The 25,571-nt window shown below is 45.6% G+C and overlaps 1 protein-coding gene and 1 pseudogene across 1 annotated transcript in view; one reads left to right on the forward strand and one right to left on the reverse strand.

Annotated features, from left to right (window-relative positions):
• CSF1R (colony stimulating factor 1 receptor) overlaps positions 1–25,571 on the forward strand; it is a 166,697-nt gene that overhangs the window by 133,646 nt on the left and 7,480 nt on the right. The window contains exons 14-19 of the mRNA XM_085617732.1: positions 244–406; positions 1,249–1,328; positions 3,713–3,831; positions 11,395–11,517; positions 18,617–18,728; positions 20,731–20,830. Coding sequence (XP_085473858.1) covers positions 244–406; positions 1,249–1,328; positions 3,713–3,831; positions 11,395–11,517; positions 18,617–18,728; positions 20,731–20,830 — 697 coding nt within the window. The remainder of the gene's footprint in view (positions 1–243; positions 407–1,248; positions 1,329–3,712; positions 3,832–11,394; positions 11,518–18,616; positions 18,729–20,730; positions 20,831–25,571) is intronic.
• LOC146810661 (18S ribosomal RNA) lies at positions 12,611–13,907 on the reverse strand (annotated as a pseudogene).

Raw genomic sequence — 25,571 nt, forward strand, 5'->3', positions numbered from 1 at the left:
GGAGCCATGCTTCGCATTGTGGTGTGCTCCCAACCTGGTTGCTCATTATATTCTTCCTTTAAAAAAAAAAAGTTATCTTTTTTCATTTCAAACTCCATTGTAAACTCCCCCTTCCTTAAAACTTGTTGTACTGAAGTGGTTCATTATATAATGTATATTGAAAAATACAAATAAAGTGGTTAAAATTTAGTAATAACATACTTGCCTGGTGATGCTAATCATACCCACTGCGTTCCCTCTCAGGCCCTATCTTGGTGATAACAGAATATTGCGAACATGGGGACCTGCTGAACTTCCTTCGGAAAAAGGGGGATTCTTTCATCATCAAAGACCCCATCACAGAAACTCTCCTAGATGGGAGTGTCACTTACAAGAATATCTGTTTGGACAAGAAGTACACCCGAAGGTAACCATCTGTGAACCCGTAACCTTGTTAACCAAATACTTTAAACAATAACTCCCCTCCACCTTCTTCTCAGTGTCTTGCTGCTTTATAGTTTTTACCACCCCTACACGTTTCTCCTCATAGTATATGTTTGTATTTACATTTGTGTATATGACCCTAGTTGGTAGAGGAAGGGACAGTAGTATAGGTTTTAAGGACTCGGGCTCTGCATCAGAGTTCCTTTATCAGGAGACCAAAAGAGGAGACAAAAGATACCCACAGGGATGCAGGTTTGGTTTTTTAGATGGGGCAGGACTGGATGGAGGGCCTGCTATTGCAATCTTAATTAGAGAAAGACCTCAAAGACTTCTTTTTTTAAAAATCCTCTTCAGACATTTTCAGAGGGCAATGAGGTGACCAGTGCCAAGATACAGTTCAGTCCACTATATAAATGTTTACAGCCACACACTCAAAAAACGGTAAAGGAGTCTCACACCCAAAAAGGATCAGTCTTTGGTATAGTACCACACTATTATCAAAGGCTCTCAGATGTCCCAATTACTGGCAATTGAACCTCACCAGCTTGGCTTATCTAGCCTGGTATCAACACAGTTGTAGTAACAGTCTGCAGGGAAGCTGTGCTACAAATGTGGGATTGACAGGACATCTCATTGACTTTGCGTGAGTCCTTTAGAAGACCTACCCTATTAGAAAAAACCCTGATTCCATGAATACCAGAATGCTTCACTTTTTGCAGTCTCTCTTCCCAACTAAAAACCATATTTAGCAGCACCCCGTTTATGACTCTGACAGTACAGCCATTTCTTGCAGTTGATAATAATATTCTTTGTCTCTTGTGCCAGTGACAGCGGCTTTTCCAGCCAGTGCCGTGAAAGTTACCTTGAAATGAGGCCTGCCCGTTTAGACTCTACTTCCAAGCGACGTAAGTTAAGGGGAACACTGAGGCAGGGACATGGTTTGAGGAGACGTGGGAAAGGGTTACCAAAGCAGTGCGGCTGTGAGTGATATTTCAGATGGATGGATGTCTACATTGGTACTTAATTAGTATAAACGTAGCTTGGGAGCAGTGAAGCACATAGCAATAACAGCATTGCATTGTGGAGCTTACAAAAACACTGTCTAGTAGGGATTTTCGTACTGGAGGGAAAGCAGCGATTTCAACAGGAGTTCCAAGGCACAAATCTCACTGGAGTGACTAACCGAGGCAGGGGCGATCTGAGTTGGTGAGTAGGTATGAATAAGGGTATTGGAAAGTACCTCCAGGGGAGATCATCATGAATCCCTAATCTGGAGTCTGATGCATGTAATTTTAGTATTCCTCATCTCGAAGCTCAGTCAGTCTCTATTTGGCAGGAAGTTAGAATATAAATCAGGAATGACTGGCAGTGGAGTGAGATGTGGGCAAAACTGGAAGCACACTATACTATAAGCCATACATCTGTGAACTGTAAAAACACTAGGAATCAATGAATCAAAGCAAACGCATCTTTATGCACTCAAGCAAAGAAAGGGAAGAGAAGCTACTGTCATGACACTGGTCTATGAGCTCTTCCCTACCCCACAGTGCATTTCTATCGAGATGTCTGGTCCTGCCGATGTGCATTTAGGGATCTGTACACATATGATATCCAGGGAGACTGATGTGCATAATATGGGAAACAGTCAGAAATGAACAACTGTGTAGTTGTTGCTGGGGATGGTGAAGTAGCCTCGCTCAGTGAGAGGCGGCAGGAGCTAGGGATGAAAGAATGGTCATGTTAGGAGCCAGAAGCTAAGAGAGCTGCTGGCGCACATTGTGGCTTCCAATAACAAAGAGTCTAAAAGGGCAGTGAACATCCAAATAATGCTTTGGATGAAAATAACAATCCAACCATCTTTGAGGCCTGTGGATCACTCGCAGTGCTGTCATATCCCCCCTCATCCTTCCTCACATCCCCAGGGTGAGGAGGAAACGGTTCTCTCTGGACCCTTCCTTCCTGCTGAGGAGAAGGAGGTGATAAAACATGCAATCTTTGCTGTATAATATCTGACGCTGGTGGGGAAACTGGAAGAACTAGTTCATCTCAGGTTTTCTTCTGGCATCGAGATCTAATGCACGAGGCAGCCTACAGGAGAGCAGACCGGCATCGTGCCTTCCCTCGCCCTGCACACACACTTCTCAGCTCAGCCGCCTTTGTAACGTGTCATCCACATAAGAATCAGTTTCACCCACTCAGCATACTAAATGCTTTCAATGGGGTCTCACCTACGCTGGAGATCTTTCTCACCCCCACCGTAGATCTCCTTCAATTTTAGTGGGCTTTGTGCACTACAGATATCTGACACGATTCCTACTTGGAGATCTAATAGGTTGAGAGATATCGAACAGGAATGGAGAGATCCCTTGCCGGCAGGGTATAGACATAGTCCTTCAACTAATACTTTGATGTGCACGCCAGGGACTTCCCTTCCGCAGGTGGAGTGTTCTGGTGATTGTGTTGATGGGGATGGTGGGTAATGGGGATCATCATCTGACATGAGGAGTCAATCTGGGTCAGCAGCCCTGTCCATGAGTTGATTGTGGGTGACCTACACTGGGTATGTGTTGTTCCCGCACCTGCCTCTAAGGAAGTTGTGCTACGTGTCTAGGGAGATAGCCTTGTGGGTAACAGAGCAGTGTTTTCTGCTGATAGCAAACAGAGCAGTAGCAGAACAATTACTACATATACTGTCAGTCACCATTCACTGTCCTCTGGGTTTCCTGCGCTGGGGTGAGGAAGCAGGCATCATCGGTAAATCTGCTCCCTGACCCAGGACCAGGGGGCAAGTTTAATGGGGAATCCGTTTTTTTTTTAGGCCAATACCTCTGGCGGGAGCACTGAGGGGCTGTCTGTGATTTGGTTGCCTGTTAAGGTTATAACAATTAACTAAAAAGCCACAAACCAATTTAGCAATACTGGAACGAAAGTAGCTGGGTTACAGGTCTTTACTGGATTACTAATTGAAAAATGAGATCACATCAATGACAACATTGAGAATTCGGAGACTAAGTGATGGGCTTCAAAATATTGTTGGGGGAGGAAAGGTAATGTATCCTAGATATCTAGGGGTGCATGTAGCCCCAAGTACAGGGGTGAGCCAGCGTACGATTTAGTGTGAGGATGAATGGATTCCTGTTTATCTTAGCTGGGTGATTCTTCTTCTTGTGGGGACCCTCACGCGATCAATTCACAGCTACATGTGCAATATCAGGCTTGATGTGGTTGCGGAAGTCTAATGGTATCATTGGAAATAACTGGGGGTCACCCGCTGCTTTCCATGTTTCAGACAGTGCTTTGGTGGCAGTGGAAGAGGAGGAGGAAGACACCAAGCCGCTTGTGCTCTTCGACCTGTTGCACTTTTCCGGCCAGGTGGCCCAGGGGATGGCCTTCCTGGCCTCCAAGAACGTGAGTGTTCATTGTGCAGAAATGTAAACAAAGATGCAACATTAGGGGTATTGGTAGCAGCAGTAATAGAAGCAGCAGGAAGAGTTGTAGGAGTATTAGGGATAGCATTGGTAATATACGTAGATGGAGCACTAACAGTAGCAGATATGGCAGAGTTGGCAGCGATAGGAGTAGGAGTGCCAACAGCAGCAGCAGTAGAAGCAGTCGTTCTTCTACGTTACTAGAGGTTTCATAGCGCTGTATAATGTATGTATTGCTTTTAAACCCTGTTCACATATTCTCAGAATTAAAGCTTAAGTTAAAAAAGCTATAATCCAATTCAAAGCACTACAAAACCTAATAATTACGATACAAAATGGCCCCAAATGCCACCAAATGGTTGTTCATTAGTTTACTCATAAGATCTGAGACCTCCAATCTGAAGTAGAAGGAATCCCAGAGGTTAAGTTTGTACACACTGCAATGTCGGGCAAACACACAGCTTGGTGTAAGTGAAGTTGCAAAACATTTCCGAGGTCTTGGTAGTTTTACTAAATTTGACAACTGTGCCACCTCCTCGTCAAAATCGTATCCTCTGCAACAGCTTACGTTGCATGTACCCTTATTTAACACTGTGCCCGATTTAAAAATACCATGCACTCTGATTGAGGCCCAGAGTATTCTGCACAATGCCACTGTGAATAGAAAATCTGCAAAAGATACACTTTTACAGAAAAGTATCTGGATTCATCCTTTAGCTTGGTTGAGTTTAACTAGCGTGAAGATAATTTATTTCTTTGGTCTAAATTGATTCACTCTGTGCAGAAACACGTTGCACTTGTTAACTGGAAACTTTCAACATGAAAATGGGGAACTTCGCACATGTAGGAAAAAATCAACGCATGCACCAAAATACAACATATGAGTTAAGGTTTCGATTCCCTTATTTCAAAATATACACATTGTGTTCTCTTAGGCAATGTCAGACCACTGTGCCCAAATGTTAACCCCCCCCCCACCCCCCCATGGCACGATATCCCATAATCCGACTTCGTTCTCATCATTGGGAGAGAGATTTTGTTTGCAGTTAAGCACAGGCGTGCTCCTTCTCTTCTTACCAAAAATCTTTACAACAAGCGACAAAGGCACAAATTCCAATTTCTTCAACAGGTGACCCAGCTCGCACACCTGACTACTTGAAATACAGGACACAGTTTCAAATCATTTTTCCAGGGTGACTCTTCAATTGCTTCAAGATTTCCGAAATTTTCTCTTAGCTGTTTAGCCGCCCTAGGGAGAGTATGTAGCCTAACTGCTAGGGGTGTCGACCGCAAATCTGGGGAACCGGGTTCGAAACTCGGCAACGACGCTCAACAACCTGTGATTCTGGGAAAATCACTTAAATCTCCCCATGCCTAAAAAAACGAATCTCTCCTCATGTAACGTAACTAGTGCTCATGTAAAGCGCTCTGATACTTGATTTCGGGTCAAGTTTGTGCTAAATAAAACTTCGAGGGGAAAAGAAATTGGGAACACGACAGGTCAGTGATAGGAGTTGTTAAGCAGCATATACCCTGAAATGACACAGCACTCTCACCATCACACACAGAATCAAATACATTCAGGCCATCCATTGTCACCATAGACCCCAATTGTGTTTTCCTCCTTCCAAGAGGAACCCCAAATTTACCTACACCCAGTCAAAATTCCAAATAAATGTAAGAGTCTCTATTGCGAGGCATGTGTCAATCCTATTTAAAGAAACCCCATTAGCAGCCGAGAAGGCCTTCAGAAGTCCCACCTCAGTATAGCCACTCAATGCCATATCATTGTCTTAAAGAAGAGTAGAGATGTGTTCTTGGCCTTATTTTCAGGACGGGAAGGAATATAGGGAATAGATTTGTTTTTCCAAATATTTCATCCAAATCAGAATTTAATAAGATAAAAAAAAAGATCTACGACACACCCAGCTTAACTGTCACCTGATATTCTGCAGACCTAGGCATACCCACAATGGAAGGTCCACTTATTTCGAGGGATCTCTGCAAAAGAGCAGAGTAGCTCTATATATGGTGTTTGGACCAGAAGGTTGTGTCTGTACCTATCATCCTTGAGAGGGGTGTTAGATTCCAGTTCTTGGTGGTTATCCAACTGAGCTGTCTGATGTCCATAATTTCCTTGTGGGTACAAAAGTATCTGTTTATTGGTCAATGGGATTGCCAGCACTTTCTACTTATAATAGATTCAATTGCATTGATCTGGCCATGTGAGTTCCAAAGGACCAGGGTCCTAGGCAAATAAAGGAAAATCCACACAGGAAAATCCACACAAGACAAGATTCAAAGTCCAAACCATGAAGGTGTATTCAAAATTAAGAATCATTAGAGGAGGCAAAAAGATAAGTTAGCCAATTCAAATTAGCAGGAGGATAATATATATATATATACACACACACACACACACACACACACACACACACACACACACACACACACACACACACACACACACACACACACACACACACACACACACACACACACACACACACACACACACACACACACACACACACACACACACACACACACACACACACACACACACACACACACACACACACACACACACACACACACACACACACACACACACACACACACACACACACACACACACACACACACACACACACACACACACACACACACACACACACACACACACACACACACACACACACACACACACACACACACACACACACACACACACACACACACTCTCTCTCTCTCTCTCTCTCTCTCTCTCTCTCTCTCTCTCTCTCTGGTGTGTATATAGATATGAAGAGAGAGAAAGAGAAGGAGTTGAATCACAATCTGTCATAGAGACTACTCGGTAAGAATAAGGGATAAGCTCTGAAATGTCAAAGAGCAGTCCGTCATAAGGACATGTTCATTATGAGTTTCAGAAGAGTCTGGTATACATCCCAAACAACATAGGGGAAGAGGAGAAGTGAAACATTCCCTTTGCATGGTGTGAAATGGCAGCATGGGATGCACTAATAAAGACACATTGATAAAAACCAATCAACATTTCAAACATTTTGTTACGTAAAACAGACTTACTCTAGTAACCCTCCCAAAATTAATGTCTATAGGGACTTCTAACCGACATACAAGTGAAAATGACATTGCACTACTGAAAAATGACTGTTTAAAAGAATGAGTGAAGCACAGTCCAGCTAGCAGTTTTGTGTCAACCTTGATCATTGAAACATTATGTGTGTTCCTCCGGCAGGCAGGCTTCCTCTGAAGCACATTCATTGTTACAGCACGGAATAAACAGTACCCTAGAGAGAGTACAATGTCATCTATTTTAGAAAGGAAAGAGAAAACAAAGAATGAATGAAAACATGCACATGGTGCAAGTTTTAAAAGTCAAGTTTCTTCAGCTGTCAGTGCAACCAGACCAGCAGCCCTGTAAGTTAGTTTTCGGCCTACTTCAGCTAACTCAAGCAGATGAAAACAAACATTTATTTTATTAACAAATCTGCACTCGCAGGATCCTGCATCATTAATTTAGGGAGAGCATAGTCTTTACTTCCTTCTTGAATTCCAAGTGATCTTGGAAAATACTTGTGTATCCAGGAAAAGCAAAGACAAGAAACATATGGATGGTTCTGTTTTGTGAGTATGTTTGGAGCTTTAATCCGATGAAGAATGGGCCCCGACCATGGATGACCCCTTTCCCAATCCAGAATATGTTGGAGGTAGGTATTGTCTTGCTCCCACATTTTGGATACTTTGCATTTTTTTAGGAAGAGTTAGGGCCTATAGTAGAGACCATTTATGGAGTCTAGTTGAGACATTAGAAGAGTCAAAATGCCCTGCAAATCGTGAAAGAAGCCTTGATGAGGAAAGACGCATTGAAAAGACCTGGGGGCATATTAACAAGGGCTTTATCTCTGCTTTTTTGGCTTAAAAAGCCAAAAAAGCGGAGATAAAACTATCGCCCTATTTACAAGAGGGTGCTAACATGCATAATCGCATGTTAGCACCCTTTTTCCCAACACCTCCCTTTGCATCTCTACAAGCCAGCCCACAGGATTTCAGCAGACGTTAGATTTTGGCGAAAATGGCTCTTTTCGCCAAAATCTAACATCTGCTAAAATCCAGACTTACCTGTCCCTAACATAGGGGGTGGATTATGCTGATATGACCACAGGGTCGTATCAGCAAGGTTATCACCGTTTTGCAGGGAACATCGCTGGAAAACCAGTGATGTTTCCTGCAAAACGGCGATTTCCCCACTATCGCAGGAATTTTTATTGCCTTGAAGATACGCGTTGCTAATAACGCGGTATCTACGCAATAAAAACCTGATAGCCGGCGTTCAAAAAATGAGCGCTAAGCGCACTTTGTGATAGTTATCGCAAAGCGTTGCTAATATGCCCCTTGATTCATGATTCATTTGAGGGACAGGGGAAAGGTTGGAGTCCATGATCCCTCCCAGACATACACTAGGGTTGGTGGTGATAGGAGCAGATGTGCACAGGGGTAGAGAGATGAAGCTGGACCTGCAGTAAAGGTAGCAAGGGATCCAGGCAAGATGCCTGGTTCCTTTAGTATCAATGGCAGAGTCTTTGCTGAACTGCTTTAAAAGCTTCGCAGTAATAGTTCAGCCACTCTATTTCTGTCCACATTAGTTTGCAAGTTATCCAGGGCAGATTCAGTGCATCTTCCTTAGCAGTATCCCATTTGATGGTCTCAAAGTAGGTGGTTTCAGCTCTTCCATTCTCCATGTACCAGTGCATATCAGTTTGTAGCTGGTTAGGCCTGTTGGATCAAGGTTCTTTTTCTTAATGAGTGGTCTAATGTAGGAATTCTTGCGGGTAGAGATAAAAGTGCCTAGAGTAGTCAGTTGTTGATAATGCACTTTCTCTGCCGGAAACTTAATTTAGAATCAAAAAGCTGTTTCAAGGTGGCCAGAGAGAATGACCTGCCTCTGTCATTAGCCTTGTTAGTCTTGGTTTTGTAGTGCAGTACAAACAAGTATTGAACACCTGTCCTTCAAAACCAAAGTATATGTCAAGCATGTGTGAGTTTCGGTGTGTGTAAATATAAGTGAGTTTGTATGTTTTCGACATATTATTGCAGTGGGTGTCAGTCAAAACCAGTTTGTGGAATGCACATGTGTGTTAAACATTATGGGTTTGTATGCACGCATGTGTATGCTCATGCACAGTGATAATACTCTATATGCATAGACATCATTATGGGTGGGCAGTGCAGTTACACAGTGTGTAGTTAAAGATCACTGTCTGGCTAATTACTATGACTATAGGTTTAGAACAATATGGCTAATATTGTTACTGTTCAGGCATGTTAACATGTGTATGTGTGCGAGTGTGTCTGTGCATTAAATTTACAGCAAATGTGCAAGAAAAGCATACAGTGCAAAGATAACTATACAAATATGCAAATGCATAGTTTTCCACACAGAATCCACGAGGAACCATGTGGACACCCAATGGTGTGATTATACATGTGGAGCAGTGTGTTTGAGAAGGAGATAAAAGCAGTACATGTATGTACTGAGTAGAGTAATCACAGAGTAGGTTTCCACTGTATGTATTTCCACCGTACGTAAGTAAAGGTTGTATGGTTGATTATGGGTGGGTCAGTGGGTGTATGTATCAGTGAAGCAAACACAAGGAATTGATGTATAGAGCACTAAAACTTTCAGACACTCCAGTCACAGATCAGGGTTAAATCCATCATCGGTCTTTAGCTCACTTCGCCACCCCAGTTCAGACCCAGCCATATACAAATCAGTCTTTACCCTGTTCCTCATGGGAACAGTCCAGCCCGAACTGCCAAACCAGGTCTTCTCTGGACCGGAAACAAGCATCCTGGGACCGGTTTTGGGGTAGCCCCCCTGATTGGCCAGGCTAGTTTGAATCCAGTGACACAGCGAGCAAGGGACCCATGTCTGGGCATACCCATCCCACTTAAGGCGAGAAGTGCTACAGCAACACATGATGGACGGAATGCTGAGTAAATCAAACATTCTCCTCCACTCAAGAGATCTGGGTTAAATCCATCATTCTTTTTCTCACTACGCCACCCCAGTTTGGACCCAGCCAAATGCAAATCAGTCTTGACCCTGCTCCTCATGGAAACAGTCCAGCCGGAACTGACAAGCGGGTCCTCATTGGACCAGAAACAAGCATCCTGGGACCGGTTTTAGGGTTTCTAAACCTAAAGGTGACTATAGGTGAAAACATCAGGAAATCCCAGTCCCCCTCAGTCTATCGGGCAGAAAAGTGTTGAGCATGCTACTCTGGCCGATTTACCTCACCAAACAAAGTCTAATATTTTCTGGCACATATGTAGTAGAGTTAGTTTGGGGATAGTCTGGGGTAATGTTTGTAGTGCATACAGTAAACGAGACATGACGTTCATTTTCAAGCTGTTATGACAGGGTCAAGACTGATTTGCATATGCCTGGGTCTGAACTGGGGTGGCGAAGGGAGCAAAAGAATGATGATGGATTCAACCCAGATCTAATTGTGACTGGGGGAGAGTGTCTGAAATGTTTCAGCGCTCCATCCATCGTCTTATTGTTTTTGCTTGTATGTATCAGTGAGACAGCCAATGATTAGGTGAGTGGGTAGGTGAATAAGTGAGGCAGTGGGTGAATGAATGGATGACTTAACAGGTGAGTAGGTGGAAGGATGAGTGAGTCAGCCAGTGATTTGATGAATGAACGAATTGATACATGAGGGGATAAGTGAGTACATTGTTTTCCTTGTTTTCCTTTCTCCTTAAAACACTAACCAGCATTACAATAGTCCAGTCATATTCCAGTGCTTGGCTCAAGCATTTCCATCCCTTCACTTTTATTATGTCAGCATGGCTGCCTAATGACAGGGATGTATGTTCAGACAATGATTGGAGCTTTCCAACCCAATAGATTTAAACTGCAAGTTTCCAGTAAGTGACAGTTAGACGCGGTTCTTGTGTACTCCTGCAATGAGTTGTGGCCTGGAAGATTGTTCTGGACGTCTGGTTTTGGGATGAGGCCAAGATTGATTTGTGCATGGTTGATCAGGTGAACACAAAATCAGTGGAATTAAATGATGTACAAAGACTTTCCTAATAGTTAGCATTGGCTCAAGAATTTCAGTACTTAATTTTTTTGTTGTTTCACACACATTTGTGCCAGTGCAACTGAGTCCCAATTAGTGGAACCCTCTGCTTCTACACCACCTCTTCTTTGACATGCTGTAAACCCTGCTGTTCACACATTGGATCCAACAGACAGATGTTGTCAGTGCACTGCAAATCGTCTCTGCTCTTCCAGACCCTCCTTCCTCATTTTTAGCATCCACTGTTGTGCTGATAGTAGATCCCACACAGCCACGCAAATACACCATACCACTGACTACTGTAGTCCTGTTATTACAGCACTGAGAGAACAGAGAGCTCTATAGTACACCCCAGGGAGTGGCTGTCACACTGTATTACATCTTAAAATCTTTTTCCAGCGTTTCACTTCATTTCTGCTTCTCTTCTTCAGTGCATTCATAGGGATGTGGCTGCAAGGAATGTACTGGTGACCCACGGACGTGTGGCCAAGATTTGTGACTTTGGACTAGCAAGGGACATCATGAATGACTCCAACTATGTTGTTAAAGGAAATGTGAGTAATTCTGCGTCTGATGCTACCTACACCGAACTTCTCTCGCTTTACCTCCATTGTGCCTGCTATGACTTTACCAGTACTGTATTTTCCATGTGAACTTGCATCTCGGCTGCTCTATCTGCATTTAATTGACTGTTTTATCACTATCTGTCATGCTGCACTTCATCCGTGACCTTTCTTTTTATAATTTCTTACACCCCAGCTGCTATGGCTGTACCTACAACCTGCCTGCTCCATCTGTATCTGCACCTTGTCTTCTTGTCCTCTCTGACCTACATCACACCCTCCTGCTCTGCATTTTCCTATACCCTGTCTAATGTAGCTGCAGCTGGACCTTTCCTGATCTGTCTTTGCCGCCGCTCACTGGGATCTGTTTGTTCGTGCATGTCTTTTTCTGTTGGTATCTCACCCCTGCTTGGTTAAAATAGACTTCTACTTCTCCTTACCTGTTTTGTATGTACTTGATGGGGGTACTGTCTACTACCAGTTCTGTTTTTTTGCTCGAACAATGTATTCCATGTTGCTGAATCAGAAAGGACACCTGTTTTCCCCTGGCAGGCTGCCTCTTGTGCTTTGTTCCAGGTCCATGTCACACACAACTTTAGTAGGACTCAGTATTCTGTGATGGTGGTCAGGTTTTTGCTAAACCTTACACTCTAATCAACCCTTCCTAAAAAGCTTTGTACTGCAAAGATGGTTTGAGAAGCTGTGGCATTTTTTAGGTTGGAGACTTTATTGTGGTCAGGAGAAACACCTTCTTCGGAAAAATAATACTCAAACAATTTGATATCTGTCTGAAGTGTGAGTCCTTCTTTTTTCTGAAAAGCGCTGCTCACAGAATGTCATTGTGGTCATGGATTGCCTGATTGGATAGTGTGCACTAAAATGGCAATGACATTGATGCTGGTCAGGTCCTCCCTGGTGGCAGAGCCTGCCCTGCACCTGGTCCTCTCCCAATCGCCTAGCAGCTGCGGACCACCCCACTAGCCAGGGTGCACAAGCAGATGGACAGGCTCTGTGCCCTGGGTTCCGCCTGGGAGGCAGCCGAAAATACAAATGGTGCTGTCAGTCATTTGGGCTGCTCTGCCATTAATGATCCTTCTGCAGGTTCGCACACGAAAACCTTGTTACAACTCTTACATCCTCTAGATTGTAAAGTTTGATCATTTTATTGGTGCTCTGCAAGCATGACCAGCACTTGCCGGGAATTCCTCGTTTATGGGAAATAATTTAAATCCGCAATCCCTATTTTGAATAGAGTTCAGTGGGTTACCCACAAAAGGAAGACACAAGCTGATCATTCAGTGTAGCATATGTGCAGCCCGGGACATCTACGGGCATCACAGATTTGCTATTGCTCAATCTAGAGTGGTTGAACGCCACTTGTCTTTCTAAAATATTGAACGCTGACTGCTGAGGATTGCGTTACTAGCTAGCATGTAGGAGCCTGGTTCGTTATCAGAAATAACCGGATAAATGTCTCTACAAACCAAGAACTGCCATTCAACACCACCCACAGAACTGAAAAAGAGCTCTCAATCGTCAGTCTTTTCTGTACCCGAGCCAGGTGAGGTTTTACTGTGTTTAGTCAAATTAAGCCACTAGCTCCACTACTTGTGGTGCCGTTCTGTTGATTCCTATACGTTTCAGCTTTCAACCATACTCCTCCCGGAACCCAAAGACTGGTTTCCCTGAAGTTACTCAGCAGGTCATGGAAATAACAGATTGCCAGTTCGCTAGTCGCTTTGTTTGTGGTCGAAACTACAATGTTTATGATCATCTTCAAATCTATAAATGTTGTTCTTGATTAATAAAAACATTCCTGGCAAATGATTTTGCTTTGGTTGACTTGTGCCGGTCCAAGAATTTCACCTCTACCGGTACAATACGAATGCCCTTGCCGTCGCTCTTAATCATGGCCCTAGTTCAGAAAACAAAAAAAAATAGAGACTGAGGTCTGTTCCATTATTCCTAGCTTATGTATACAGGCAACCAGACTGCTCTGAACACTCTAATTTTTCCAAAGTAAACACTTTAGAACCCAAGACACTCAGTCGAGAGCATTAATAGGGCACCGAGAAGTAGGGGTTAGAACAGGCGGTAGCTCGCCTTGCGATGGACTGCCAGCTTATTCCTGAGATCCAACTCCAAGCTTTTTAACTACAGAAATTTTAATATATGCTATTGGAGCTGGAATTAACACTGCTGTTGGCATCAGGCTTGCCCACCAATGGATCCTCATTAAAGTATACTTGTTCCAATTACAGGACCTCAAAACAGTCCTGTATTGTTATTTTTTGTCACTACCTATCCAAAGTCATGGGTGGGCAATTTTCAGGTAGAATGGACCCCCAAGCCTGGCAGAGCTCTGACCCTGGGCCCAGTTAGAGCTTCTTAACCTGGATTGGCAGCAGAGGCCCGCCTGGGCCTTCAGGTGCCTGTTCCCTCAGGCCAGCCAGAGTGCCCATCAAGGGCCTGATCAGAGCTTCTTTACCCGGACTGGAAGGGAAGACATATAGGTCTCTGTGAGACTCCGTCCTGGCACTTTGTGACACCACAGTTCAGAGAAGAGCCCAAGGACTGGACCTTCCACCTCAGGGCCTGCCAAAGCTATGACCCAGGGCCAGGTCAGAGCCACTTAACCCAGTCAAGCAGCAGAAGCTGTACCGTGCCTGGAGGACCCTGTCTTGGGCACCTTGCAACATAGAGTGCTCCGAGAAGGGACTCATGGACAGGGAGCTTAGACCCCTAAGGCCTGTCAGAGCTCTGACCCCGGGCCTGGTCAGAGCTTCCAAACCCAAGCAAGCAGCAGAAGCTGTACCATGCCTGGAGGACCCTGTCTTGGGCACCTTGCAAAATAGAGTGCTCCGAGAAGGGACTCATGGACAGGGAGCTTAGACTCCTAAGGCCTGCCAGAGCTCTGACCCCGGGCCTGGTCAGAGCTTCCAAACCCAAGCAAGCAGCAGAAGCTGTACCGTGCCTGTAGGACCCTGACTTGGGCACTTTGCAACATAGAGGGCTGGAGGAGGGAGTCAAGGACAGGGAGCTTCAACCCTCCAAGCCTGCCAGAGCTCTTACCCAGGGCCTGGTCAGAGATTCTTAACCCAGGTGAAGCAGCAGAGGGTTTCCTGGGCCTACAGAACTCTGTCCCGGGCTCAATGTGACCCAGTGGGCCAGTGAAGGGAGTCTAGGGCTAGGGGCTTCCACTCCCGGGCCATCCAGAACTCTGACCCAGGGCTCAGACAGAGCTTCTTAAACTGTAGAGGCAGGGGAGCCCTGCCCTCTCCTGCCGGACCCAGTCCCAGGCAACTTGCAGCACGGCCACCCAGAGAAGGAAGCTCAGAGGTGTAAACATGCAGCCCAGTGCCAGCTGGAGCTCTCACCCGGTCCCCAGTCAGAGCTTGTTCATCCAGTCAAACATTTAAGCCCTCCCCAGGCCTGCGATACCACGTTCTTGGGGCTTTGTGGCACGGTGGCCCAGGAACGGAAGCTTTCATCCCAGAGGAAGCTAGAACTCTGACCCAGAGTTCGGTAAGAGCTTCTTCACCCAGCCAAGCCCATCTGGGGACTGCGGGACCCGGTCCGGGCAATTTGCTATATGGCAGCGTTGAAAATGGAGTCAGGATGGAGCGCTTCCACCCCTTTACAAGCTAGAGCTCTGACCGGGGGCCTAGTCAGAGCTTCTTCACCTTGCCAAGCAGCAGAGTCCTCCCCGGGCCTGCTGGACTCTGTCTCAGGCTCTTTGCAACACTGTTTCTTGTATAATGGAGCCCAAGGATGGAGGCTTCCAGACCCAGGCCAGCTGTGGCACGGTCAGAGCTTATTTACCCTGCAAAACATGGATCCCTCCTGCAGCCCCTAGGACTCTGTCCCAGGCACATTGCGACATAGCATCCTGAAGATTGTAGTGCAAGATGGCAGCTTCCACCTCAAGATTAACTGAAGGTCTGACTCGGGCCTGGTCAGATCTTCTTCACCTGTCCAAGCAGGAGAGCCCGTCAAGGGAACTTTGCGACATGGCGGTCTAATGCCTTGACCCCAGAACCCGGGGTCGTCATCCTTGGCCCCTGTTAGAAATGGGATTCCTGGTTGGCCGAGGTATGCACCCAGGCCAGGCAGAAACTTCCACTCTAGTCAGGGTAAGCTAGATGCACACTAAAAGGTAACTTGTGCTCACCCTCTGGTAGCTTGGCCCAGAGCAGTCAGGCTTACCTAAAGAGGCAATGTGTAAAGTATTTGTGCAACACACACACAGTAACACAATGAATGCACCACAAAAAGACTCCACACAGGTTTAGAAAAATAGAGATTATTAGTTTTCTGAGTAAAATGAGACCAAAATGAAAAAAATCCATATTAATTTTCAAAGATTAAATGCAAAAACAGTGCATTTAAAGTCACTAGCGGTCAAAAGGTTAATTAAGGTCACAAAGGACCGGTGCAAATCCAAAGTTCAGGCCGAGCGAGATGGAGGGCAATCCAGCTAAAGGACCCACGCAGGGCCTGCTGAGTATGTACTTTGGGTGGAGCAAAGCGTCGACATTGAGGGCTCGATACGTCAATCTTTTCCATGCAGTTGAGTTGCTCCGTCGTCATTGAGGTTCGCTGAAGTGAAGGCAATGCATCGTCATCGAGCAGCGCAGAACATCATTGTCAGGCCGCACTGGCTGTGAAACCACTGTGGGACATCAGCCTCTGCGTCGGCGTCAAAGAGCGATGAGTCAGTTCTGACTAGGGCTGTGATGACGATGCATCAGTCTTATAGAAAACAGCTGCAAAACCCACTTCTGAGGCCAGAACTTCGAGAAGGCACCTCAGGCAAAGGTAAGACTCACAGAAGGCAAAGTCCAGCAGAATTATAGGAAATCTTTTCTGTTCCTGAGACTTCAGAAAACAGAAGGCAAGCCAGCAAGCCATTTGAGATCACTTGGAGGGAAGGCAGAGTTCAGCTATGCTTCAGCAGAGTCGGGGAGCAGCAGGCAGCAGGGCAACAAGCAGAAAAGCAGTCCTTCCAGAAAAGCAGTTCAGTTGAATCCTTTAAGCAGCACAGCAGTCCTTCTGACAGAGGTTCAGTTCATGATCCAGACATGTCTGATTTTAGTGGGCCAGAGACCCAGTACTTGTACCCAAAAGTGCCTTTGATGTAGTGGGTGACTTCAAAGCATCTCTCCGGAGTGCACAAGGATCCCTTTCAATGGAGCCCTGTCTGCCAGACCATCTATCTGGGGTAAATCAGTGCTTTGTGTGTGGGCAGGACACTACATATTGAAGTGTGTCAGTCCCTCCCCTTCCTCCCTGCCCAGGAAGACCCATCAAAATGCAGTTGAAGCAGATAAGTGCTAAGAATGCAGCTGAGCCTCGCCTACCTGGGTTTGTGGCTGTCTAAAGGTAAGGCACACAGTGTAGCTGTCACCCAACCCAGAAGTGTATTGGAGACATGCTGTAAGGCACAAAAAACAGTGAGTACAGAAAAAATGTCCACTTTCTTAGAGTTGCATTTCCAAAACAGTAATGTTAAATCCAACTTCACCAGTACGGAGGATATATGTTACCATTCCAAAGATATGAAACATGAAAAAGATACTCCTCTCTGATCGGGAATTACAGCTTTAAAACGATTAAGATATTTCCAGTGCTGGCCTATGAGAGGGGTAGACCTCACAGTAGTGAACATTTAAATTGGCTGTTTCTCACTACCAGGTCATGCACAACATAAAGGTACATGTCCTACCTTTTACTTACATAGCACCCTGCCCTTAGGGTTACTTAGGGCCTACCTTGTCAGTGACTTATAAGTAGTTTAAGTGGAGTTTTTAGGCTTAGCAAGTAGTTTTAAATGCCAAGTCGAAGTGGCAGTTAACTGCACACACAGGCCTGAGACAGGTTTGAAAGGCCTCTTCTGTGGGTGGCACAATTATTGCTGCACCCACTAGTAGCATTTGAAATACAGGCCCTGGGTATATGGTATATTACTTGACAAGGGACTTACATGTACAATAAATATGTCAGTCAGGTATACACCAATATAATCATGTTATGGGAAGAAGCACATGCACTTTACCACTGGTTTGTAGAGGTAAAGTGCTCAGAGTCCTAAGGCCAACAAAAAGAATCAGAAAAACGTGGAAACAAAAGGCAAACAGTCCAGGTAAAGACCACTCTAAGGATGCCAGGTCTAACAGCCCCCAGAGCACTACTCATTGTTGTAACCCGTGCACATCTACTGACATTTGAAAACATGTATCTGGTCTCCTGGATCTCTTGGCTTGAGGCTTCAAATGAGCCTTCATTGGGATATCCAGGGCCGCTCAGAATTCTAAACACTGAGTCACATGAAGAAACTGATGTGTTTTGTTTATTTATTTTCAGTACAAACATCACCAGTGATTTTGGCATGGTACATTTTACACTACCCATTGACGTGTGGTAAATAACACCTAATTATAGTTTCGCATAGCCCTACTTTCTTCTCTGCATGAGACCTTTCCGCATCAGTGATAACAAGGGGTTTTCTGAGGTTGCTCTTCCTCTGGTGTGACCACTGTATCCTCTTAGATAAAGATGGTCTGGAAGGTGGGCCAAGAATGCTAATAATAATGTATTTCCCAAAGGGTGCTCTTTTGGTATTTGGGATCCTTGCATATCATTAGCCATCAAACACCTGCCAAAATTTCTAGGTCACCTTGTAATGCAAATGATCTCCTCTCATGGACGCTCCACACGTACCCACCAAGCACATTCTATCATGCAAAAGAGTAATTAGCTGAATAAACCTGGAGTACATTTCATTTCATTCATCAATGTTATACCATTATAGGGCTGATTAGTAAATGCAAACCTAGGCCCAACAGTGACCATTGTAAGAAACTACTGGTGGGGGTGGAAAGGGTATTATTAGAAGGCAACCTCGCCCGTCTTCAAAAGCTGCTAAGTCATACATCACTCATGCATGAACGATCCAACAGAACATGTTTTATCATTTAATTCGCATTTTATTATTAAATATTTTCAATGTTCTACGAATGGGAAAGGGATCAGGTGGTGAATTCACACAGTAAGTGTGATGTGCAAACTGGTGTTGCTTCCTGTATTCTAGGCTCGGCTGCCAGTGAAGTGGATGGCCCCTGAGAGTATCTTTGACTGTATCTACACTGTCCAAAGCGATGTCTGGTCATATGGAATCCTGCTGTGGGAGATCTTCTCTCTGGGTAAGGGCAATGTTTCATTACTTGATAAACGCACTTGCCTCCTGGCAGCAGTTTGATAAGGCTTGACATTACTTATTTCATGGCCAGATCATCTATGCCAGTGGTAGCCAACAGTCACCAGGGTGCAGTAACTAATAACAAATAATCACTGGAATTCAAAATCCTAAAATGGGCCCCATGATCAAAGACTTCAGATCTCGGCTGTGTTGCCCTACATTTTCAGGTAGATCTTTCTTCTGAAAGGCTATTGGGGCTGCAGCATAAAGTCACGAATCAGGCACTATAGGGCATGTGTCTGACTCTTACCCAATCTGACTGCCTTTTATTTTATTTATTTATTATGCCTTTTGTATAGCACCAGCACTTTCCCATCCCGATGAGCACATAATCCAGATAAATGATCATTGACCCGATCCCTGCATCTGTAACTCAATTGAAAACTTCCAAAACTCATCAAGGACTAGGAAACCAATCGGGAAGTGCAGACTGTCATGGATTTTAAAGTCCAGAGAGTCAAAAACAATTTCTAAAGATTTGTGTAACATTGTCCATTGTGGCTGAGGGTTTCAGTGTCTGTACCTGGATATCAAAACCAGGTGCAATACACAAACATCAAGGTTGTGCATACAATTAAGAAAACATAAGTGTCTTGCTCTGCACAAATGCTCAAATACTGTCAGTGGTGAGCTGAGGAACATGCAGCAGACAGACACAAAACACTTGGTGAATTTTGCTGCTTTGTGTCTCTGTGAAGCTGGATTCCCCAATTTGATCTTCACTGAAGGCCCTCACAAGACTGCACTCATCTTCGTATGGTCCTTCACATTACCTCATTGGACAGGGAGCAGGGTGCCCATGTGCAAGTACGGCTGCACTGTGGGTCCCCTCTATGTGCACACCCGACGTACTTTTGGAAGGGTGCCAGTGACATGCTGAGTTGTGATTGTTTCTTCACCACCCCTTCTGGTCTGTCATTAGCACTGGTCCATTGGTGAAACTCCCAAATCCCTGATTTCAGTGGTGTTGGTTAAGAACCAATAGTTCCTTCAGTTCCTCCGCTGAAACTGTGAGTATGTGTTCTGCCTTACACAGAATGAAGAATCTCCTGTTGGTTTTATCAGGACAGGGTGGCTTTAGGAAGATAATGTTCTCAGAGGAAGCTTATAGCTTGGTCTTCTTATAAGCTTATTGCCCATTGCCTTCGAAAGAGGTAAAGCATTTAGGTGTAGTGGTGGATGAGAGACTCACCTTTGAGGATCAGGTTAATGCAGTAACTTCAAGAACTGCTTATGTGCTAAGAACAGTCAGGAAAGTACTGACATTCCTACCCCGAGAAAGTCACCAAACAGTGGTCACAGCCTTGTTATTGTCTAGGCTGGACTACTGTAACAGCCTGTATCTCAACATTCAACAAAAAAGTATGAATAAACTCTAGCTGCTGCAAAATGCAGCAGCGAGACTCCTTTCGGGTACTTCTAAATTCTCCCCCATCTCTAAGGAAGTAAAGAAACTGCATTGGCTCCCATTAAGGAGTCGAGTGCGTTTCAAATCACTTCGTATGATTTTCAAAGCTCTTCATGGCACAGGCCCAGACTGCCTAAATCGGCTGGTCCAGTGTTACATTCCGGAAAGAACACTTCGCTCACTGGGGGCCAAGCTGGTCTCCATACCGCATACGAAAAAAGCTTTGTGGGGGGGCAGAAGCTTTGCGGTCTGTGCGGCGAAAGCCTGGAATGACCTCCTGTTTCACTTAAGAAATGCCACTGATCTTTTAGACTTCAGGAAGGGTCTAAAGACCTGGCTTTTTACTGAATAAATCCTTTCCTCCTTGCTCATTGCCTTCAGGATAAATAATATAGCGCCTGGACACCCTTGGGTAATCGCTGCGCTTTCTAAAAGTTACTAACATAACATAAAATAAGCTGGATGTAGTCGCCACCGAATGCGGCTAAATGGCCTCTAGATTAGACCCTCCTTGCTCACTAGTACCTCTTGTTTATAGGCATGAGCCCATACCCAGGCATCCTGGTGGACGGAAAGTTCTACAAGCTGGTGAAGCAGGGATACCAGATGGCCAGACCAGACTTTGCTCCTCTGGAAATGTAAGTATGATTTGAATTCTATATCATCCTAGGGGCAGGTAGATGCTGAAGTCTTTCAAGTTCAAAATGTTGAAAATATTTCATTATTCAAAACGTAGAATTTGGAATTGTGTGATTGGGAAGTGGAATTTGCAGAGAGGATCCAAAAGTCTAAGAAAATTCAAAGACAGACATTTGGAATTTAGGATGCCAATTTCTTATTTGGGATTGCGGTAATTCATCAAAATCGCAATCCTTACTTGTTTGTTTTGGGGGGGGGGGGGGAGAATCTGATTGGTCAAAGAAATTCTGGCTACCCATTTGAAATTTTGAGTACAAAACTAACTTCAAAGAAAACTCAGGCATTGGAATTTGGATCACTAATCACAGATGTAATTAGGTGTTTTCTATTCCATTTGGTCATCGTTAGTTTTGAACATCAATATAACTTTCACTGCAGTTTGAACTGCTGTGAAAAAAAGGGAATGGAGTGCTCAGCCAGATGGATTTTGGAATCAGAATATTGAAAACACTTGGGGCAGATTTACAAGCCCCTTGCGACTACTTTACGCCACTGTTGCATCACTTCTGTAATGCAGCGGTGTCGTAAACAAGGCGCCACGTTGCAACATATTTACAACGTGACTCATCTAGGGAGATGTGTCACGTTGTAAAGCCCTGCTCTACATTATACCTGCGTATAATGTATGCAGGGTGGGCGTTCCGACGTAAGAAAGCCTTGTAAAAGTGACACAGTGAAATCTACAAGATTTCACCCAGTCACTTTTACAATGCCACTGCGTCGAAACCTTACGCCTGCTTGAAGCAGGCGTAAGGAGTGACGCATCATTATAGAAATAGCCTTCCGAAGCATTGCTAGAGTTGCGTCGTGCTTGTGACACGACTCCAGCAATGTGTTGCCTTTACGCCAATAGATGAGTCATGCATTTATCAATCCTTGAGCCACGGTGCACCGCATTGTAAATGGGACGCATCCATGGTGGCGCAAGGGTTTTTATGCGTGACGCAAATTAACTGGTGCATCGCTGCTGATATGAAGAGATGCTCCAGTTCTTGTAAATCTGCCCCTCAGAGTTTGACACTTAGGATTCTAGAATCTCTACATTCGAATCCAGGGCCAGATTTACTAGCCTTTCACGCAACGCAGTGCACCAGAGCAACTTGCTGCGCGGTGTTGCGTGAAAGTGAGAGAGCAGAAATGCCCCACATCCACGAAGATATGCTTCTGCTCTCCTATTGACGTGACACATCATGCAAAGCTGCCCGCGTTACAAGGAGAATTTTGTTTTTGTGTGCAGAAAGGGATATCTTCCTGCACAAAAACAATCCCTTGAGGCATTTTCCTCTTTCTATGTGTGCTACAGAGTGCACAAATGGCACAACCAAGACCAAAATGTTAGTACATCTGGCCCCCTGTGTTTTGTACCCTGAATTACAGGTTTCCTTAACAGGTCATTTCCCTGTACATTACTTTCTGTCACCAAATCCAGAGTCTAGGGTGCAAGAGGTTAAGTAATTTTCAAGTAAGGCAGTGTTCCTCTGACAACGCATCTTTAGCTAAACACTGTTGCTTCCGGTTACACGTTTATGAACCAATCAATCAATCGTGCATTGCAAAGAGCAGCTACTCACCCGAAAGGGTCTCAAGGCACTCGGGTGGAAGGGGGCATGCAACTCCTGGATGTTCATGGTGATTTGTCAAAGAGCCAGGTCTTGAGGCCCTTCAAGAATTTGGAGAGTGTTGATGTCTCTCGGAGGTGGAGAGGGAGGGAGTTCCATGCCTTGGCCACGAGGAGGGAGAAGGAGCGTCCTCCTGTTCTGGTCTTCTTGATGCGTGGTTCCATCGCAAGAGAGAGCTGGGCTGAGCGGAGGGATCTTTGGGGTGTGTAGAATGAGAGGCGGTGGTTCATGTAGGTTGGTCCGGTGTTGTGAAGGCGTTGCGGGCATGGGTTGGTAGCTTGAAGGTGATTCTCTTCTCGATGGGGAGCCAGTGTAGTGTCTGTAAGTGTTGGCTGATGTGGCAATGGTGCTGTAGGTTGAGGACTAGATTGGGGCAGTGTTCTGGACGTTCTGGAGTTGGCGGGGGAGGCTCTTGTTGATCCCAGTGTAGAGTGTGTTGCCATAGTCCAGTCTGCTGCTGAGGAGGACGTGGGTGGCACGTTTTCTTGTGTTCGAGGGAGATCCAGTTGAAGGTCTTTCGGAGTATGCAGAGGGTGTGGTAGCAGGAAGAGGTGACCGCGTTGATCTGGTGGTCCATTTTGAGTTCGGAGTCCAGGATGATTCTGAGGTTGTGTGTGTGATACGTGGGGGAAGGAGGGTTCCTGAGGGCAGGGGGCCACCAGGTGTCGTTCCTGATATTGGGGTGTGGGCCCATGATGAGTACTTTGGTTTTGTCTGTGTTGAGTTGAAGGCAGCAGTTCTTAATCAACCTGGCAACTGCTTCCATTCCTTCTTGAAAGTTGTGTTTGGAGATGTTGGGTTCGTTGGATAGGGAGAGGAAGAGTTGGGTGACGTCTGCGTACGATACAATGTTGAGTCTGTGTGATCTGACAATGGATGCGAGGGGGGCCATGTAAACGTTGAACAGTGTGGGGCTGATGGAGGATCTTTGGGGGACTCCGCAGGTGGTCGTTGTGGGTTCCGAGAAGAAATGGGGGAGTCTGACCCGCTACATTCTGCCAGAGAGGAATGAGCGGATCCAGTCGAGGGCCTTGTTCCGGATTCCTGAGTCGTAGCGTACAATGTGAGACTGTGTCGAAGGCAGCGGAGAGGTCCAGGACGATGAGGGCCACAGTCTTTTCTCTGTTGAGAAGGGAGCGGATGTCGTCTGTCACAGCGAGAAGGTCAGTTTCGGTGCTGTGGTTCTTCCTGTAGCTTGATTGGGAGGAGTCGAGGATGTTGTTTTCTTCTATGAAGGAGGCGAGTTGACTGTTGACGGCTTTTTCCATGACTTTTGCCAGATAGGGTAGTAAGGAGTTTGAAGTTCTTGAGGTTGGTGGGGTCCGCTGAGGATTTTTTCAGGACAGGGTTGATCCCTGCGTGTTTCCAGTCTTTGGGGAAGGAGGCGGTCTCGAAGGAGCAGTTGATGATTTGTTGAAGCTCGGGGCTCTGTGGTAGATGTGGTGGGGTAGGCGTCCATGGGTGCCCCAAAGTGGCTGGTCTTCATAGTTTTTAGGGTGTCTCCGATGCTGAGGGTGGTCAAGCTGTCCAGTGCTGGCTGCGTGGTGCAGGGAACGGGGGGTGTGGGTTCCTCGTGTAGGTTGTTATTGTCATAGATGGTCTTGATTTTGTGATGGAAGAAGGCGCTGAGTCTGTCACAGAGGTCCTGGCAGGGTGGGATGTCGGTAGTCTCACTGTTGTGGTGGGCAAACTTTTTGATGATGCCGAAGAGTACCTTGCTGTTGTGTGCATGGGTGGAGATTCTGTCATGGAGTGCTTTCTTCCTTGAGTATCTGATGAGTTTGTGGTGGGCGGTGGGCGGTGGTTGCTGCTTTGAAGTTGCCGAGGTCTGCTGGGGTTTTGGGGTTCCTCCATAGCTTTTCGAGGCGTCTGCAGGTTCGTCTAGATTCCCGGAGTTCAGTGGAGAACCAGCTGGGTTTCTTGTTGGGTGGATTAGGAGTTTTCTTGAGGAGGGCGATGGTGTTGGCGCAGTAGGTGATGCATTTGTATAGGGTACGGGCGGCAGTGGTAGGGTCGTCGTCTGTGGTGGTGGGGGCGGAGCTGCTGAGGGAGCTGGCGAGCTGGTTGTCGGAGATCCTGTTCAAACTCCTGCACTGGAGCTGGTGTGGACGTTTGCGGAGATGTTTGCTTTGAAGATGAAGTTGGTGACTTGGCGTTGGAGGTGGAAGTTGAGGTCTCCCAGCAAGGTGTAGTCGGTGGCGGTGATGGCATGCGGGGAGATGATGTCAATGATGGAATCGGAGAAAGGTGCGTGGGGTACGGGGGTCAGTAGATGAGGGTGTCTCAGAGGGTGGCATGTCTGTGGAGGGAGCGGAAGTTGAGGAGGATGCATTGCAGGGTTTGGGGCGCGATGGAGTTGTAGTTGGAGAGTGGAGGTGGGTCCTGGATCTCGGTGAAGGAGTGTCGAGAGGTGAAGAGAGCTGGCAGTTGTTGTTCTTGAAACACACCAAATTTTTTGAAAGAAGGTCCAAGGGTACATATGTTTAAAGACCTGCAAGAAATAATACCCCTAACACAGTATATGTTCAACACAATAAATTTCTTGGGTCTAATGCATTTTTTCTAAAAAAATGGCAATCCAGGAAAAGAAAAGATGCAAGAAGGAAGATGAAGAGCAAAAGAAGTGTCTCTTCGATAGAGGTCTAATAGGGGAAGGAATCCCTTTTAGGACGAATGCCCTCACTCACCAAAGGTGACATGCTTCATCATTTGGGCTTTCTCCTCCCAGCGGGAAATCCTAGTCCCACTGAGGGCTACGACTTCCTCTCTAAGAGGAAGGAGCTCTGGGATGTTTTGATTTATAAGCCTCACAAAGGATGCTAAAATCCCAAATGTAAAGAATGGTGATGTGGGGGTGCAGCGCGAAAAATCAAAAGTGGAGAAAAAGTGAATCTAAAACTGCCTAGTGCAGATGAAAAGAAAACTTTATTGGCTCATCTGTCCTGACAGGTCTAAAACGCAGTGTTTCAGCAGTATAGAATTAAACTGCTAGAATGGAAGGGTCGACATGTTTCAGCCATTGAACCTCTGATAAGTAGGTATTGGCTTTCTTCAGGACCAA

Source organism: Triturus cristatus, chromosome 7 (assembly GCF_964204655.1).
Source record: "Triturus cristatus chromosome 7, aTriCri1.1, whole genome shotgun sequence".
Taxonomy (NCBI): Eukaryota; Metazoa; Chordata; class Amphibia; order Caudata; family Salamandridae; genus Triturus; species Triturus cristatus.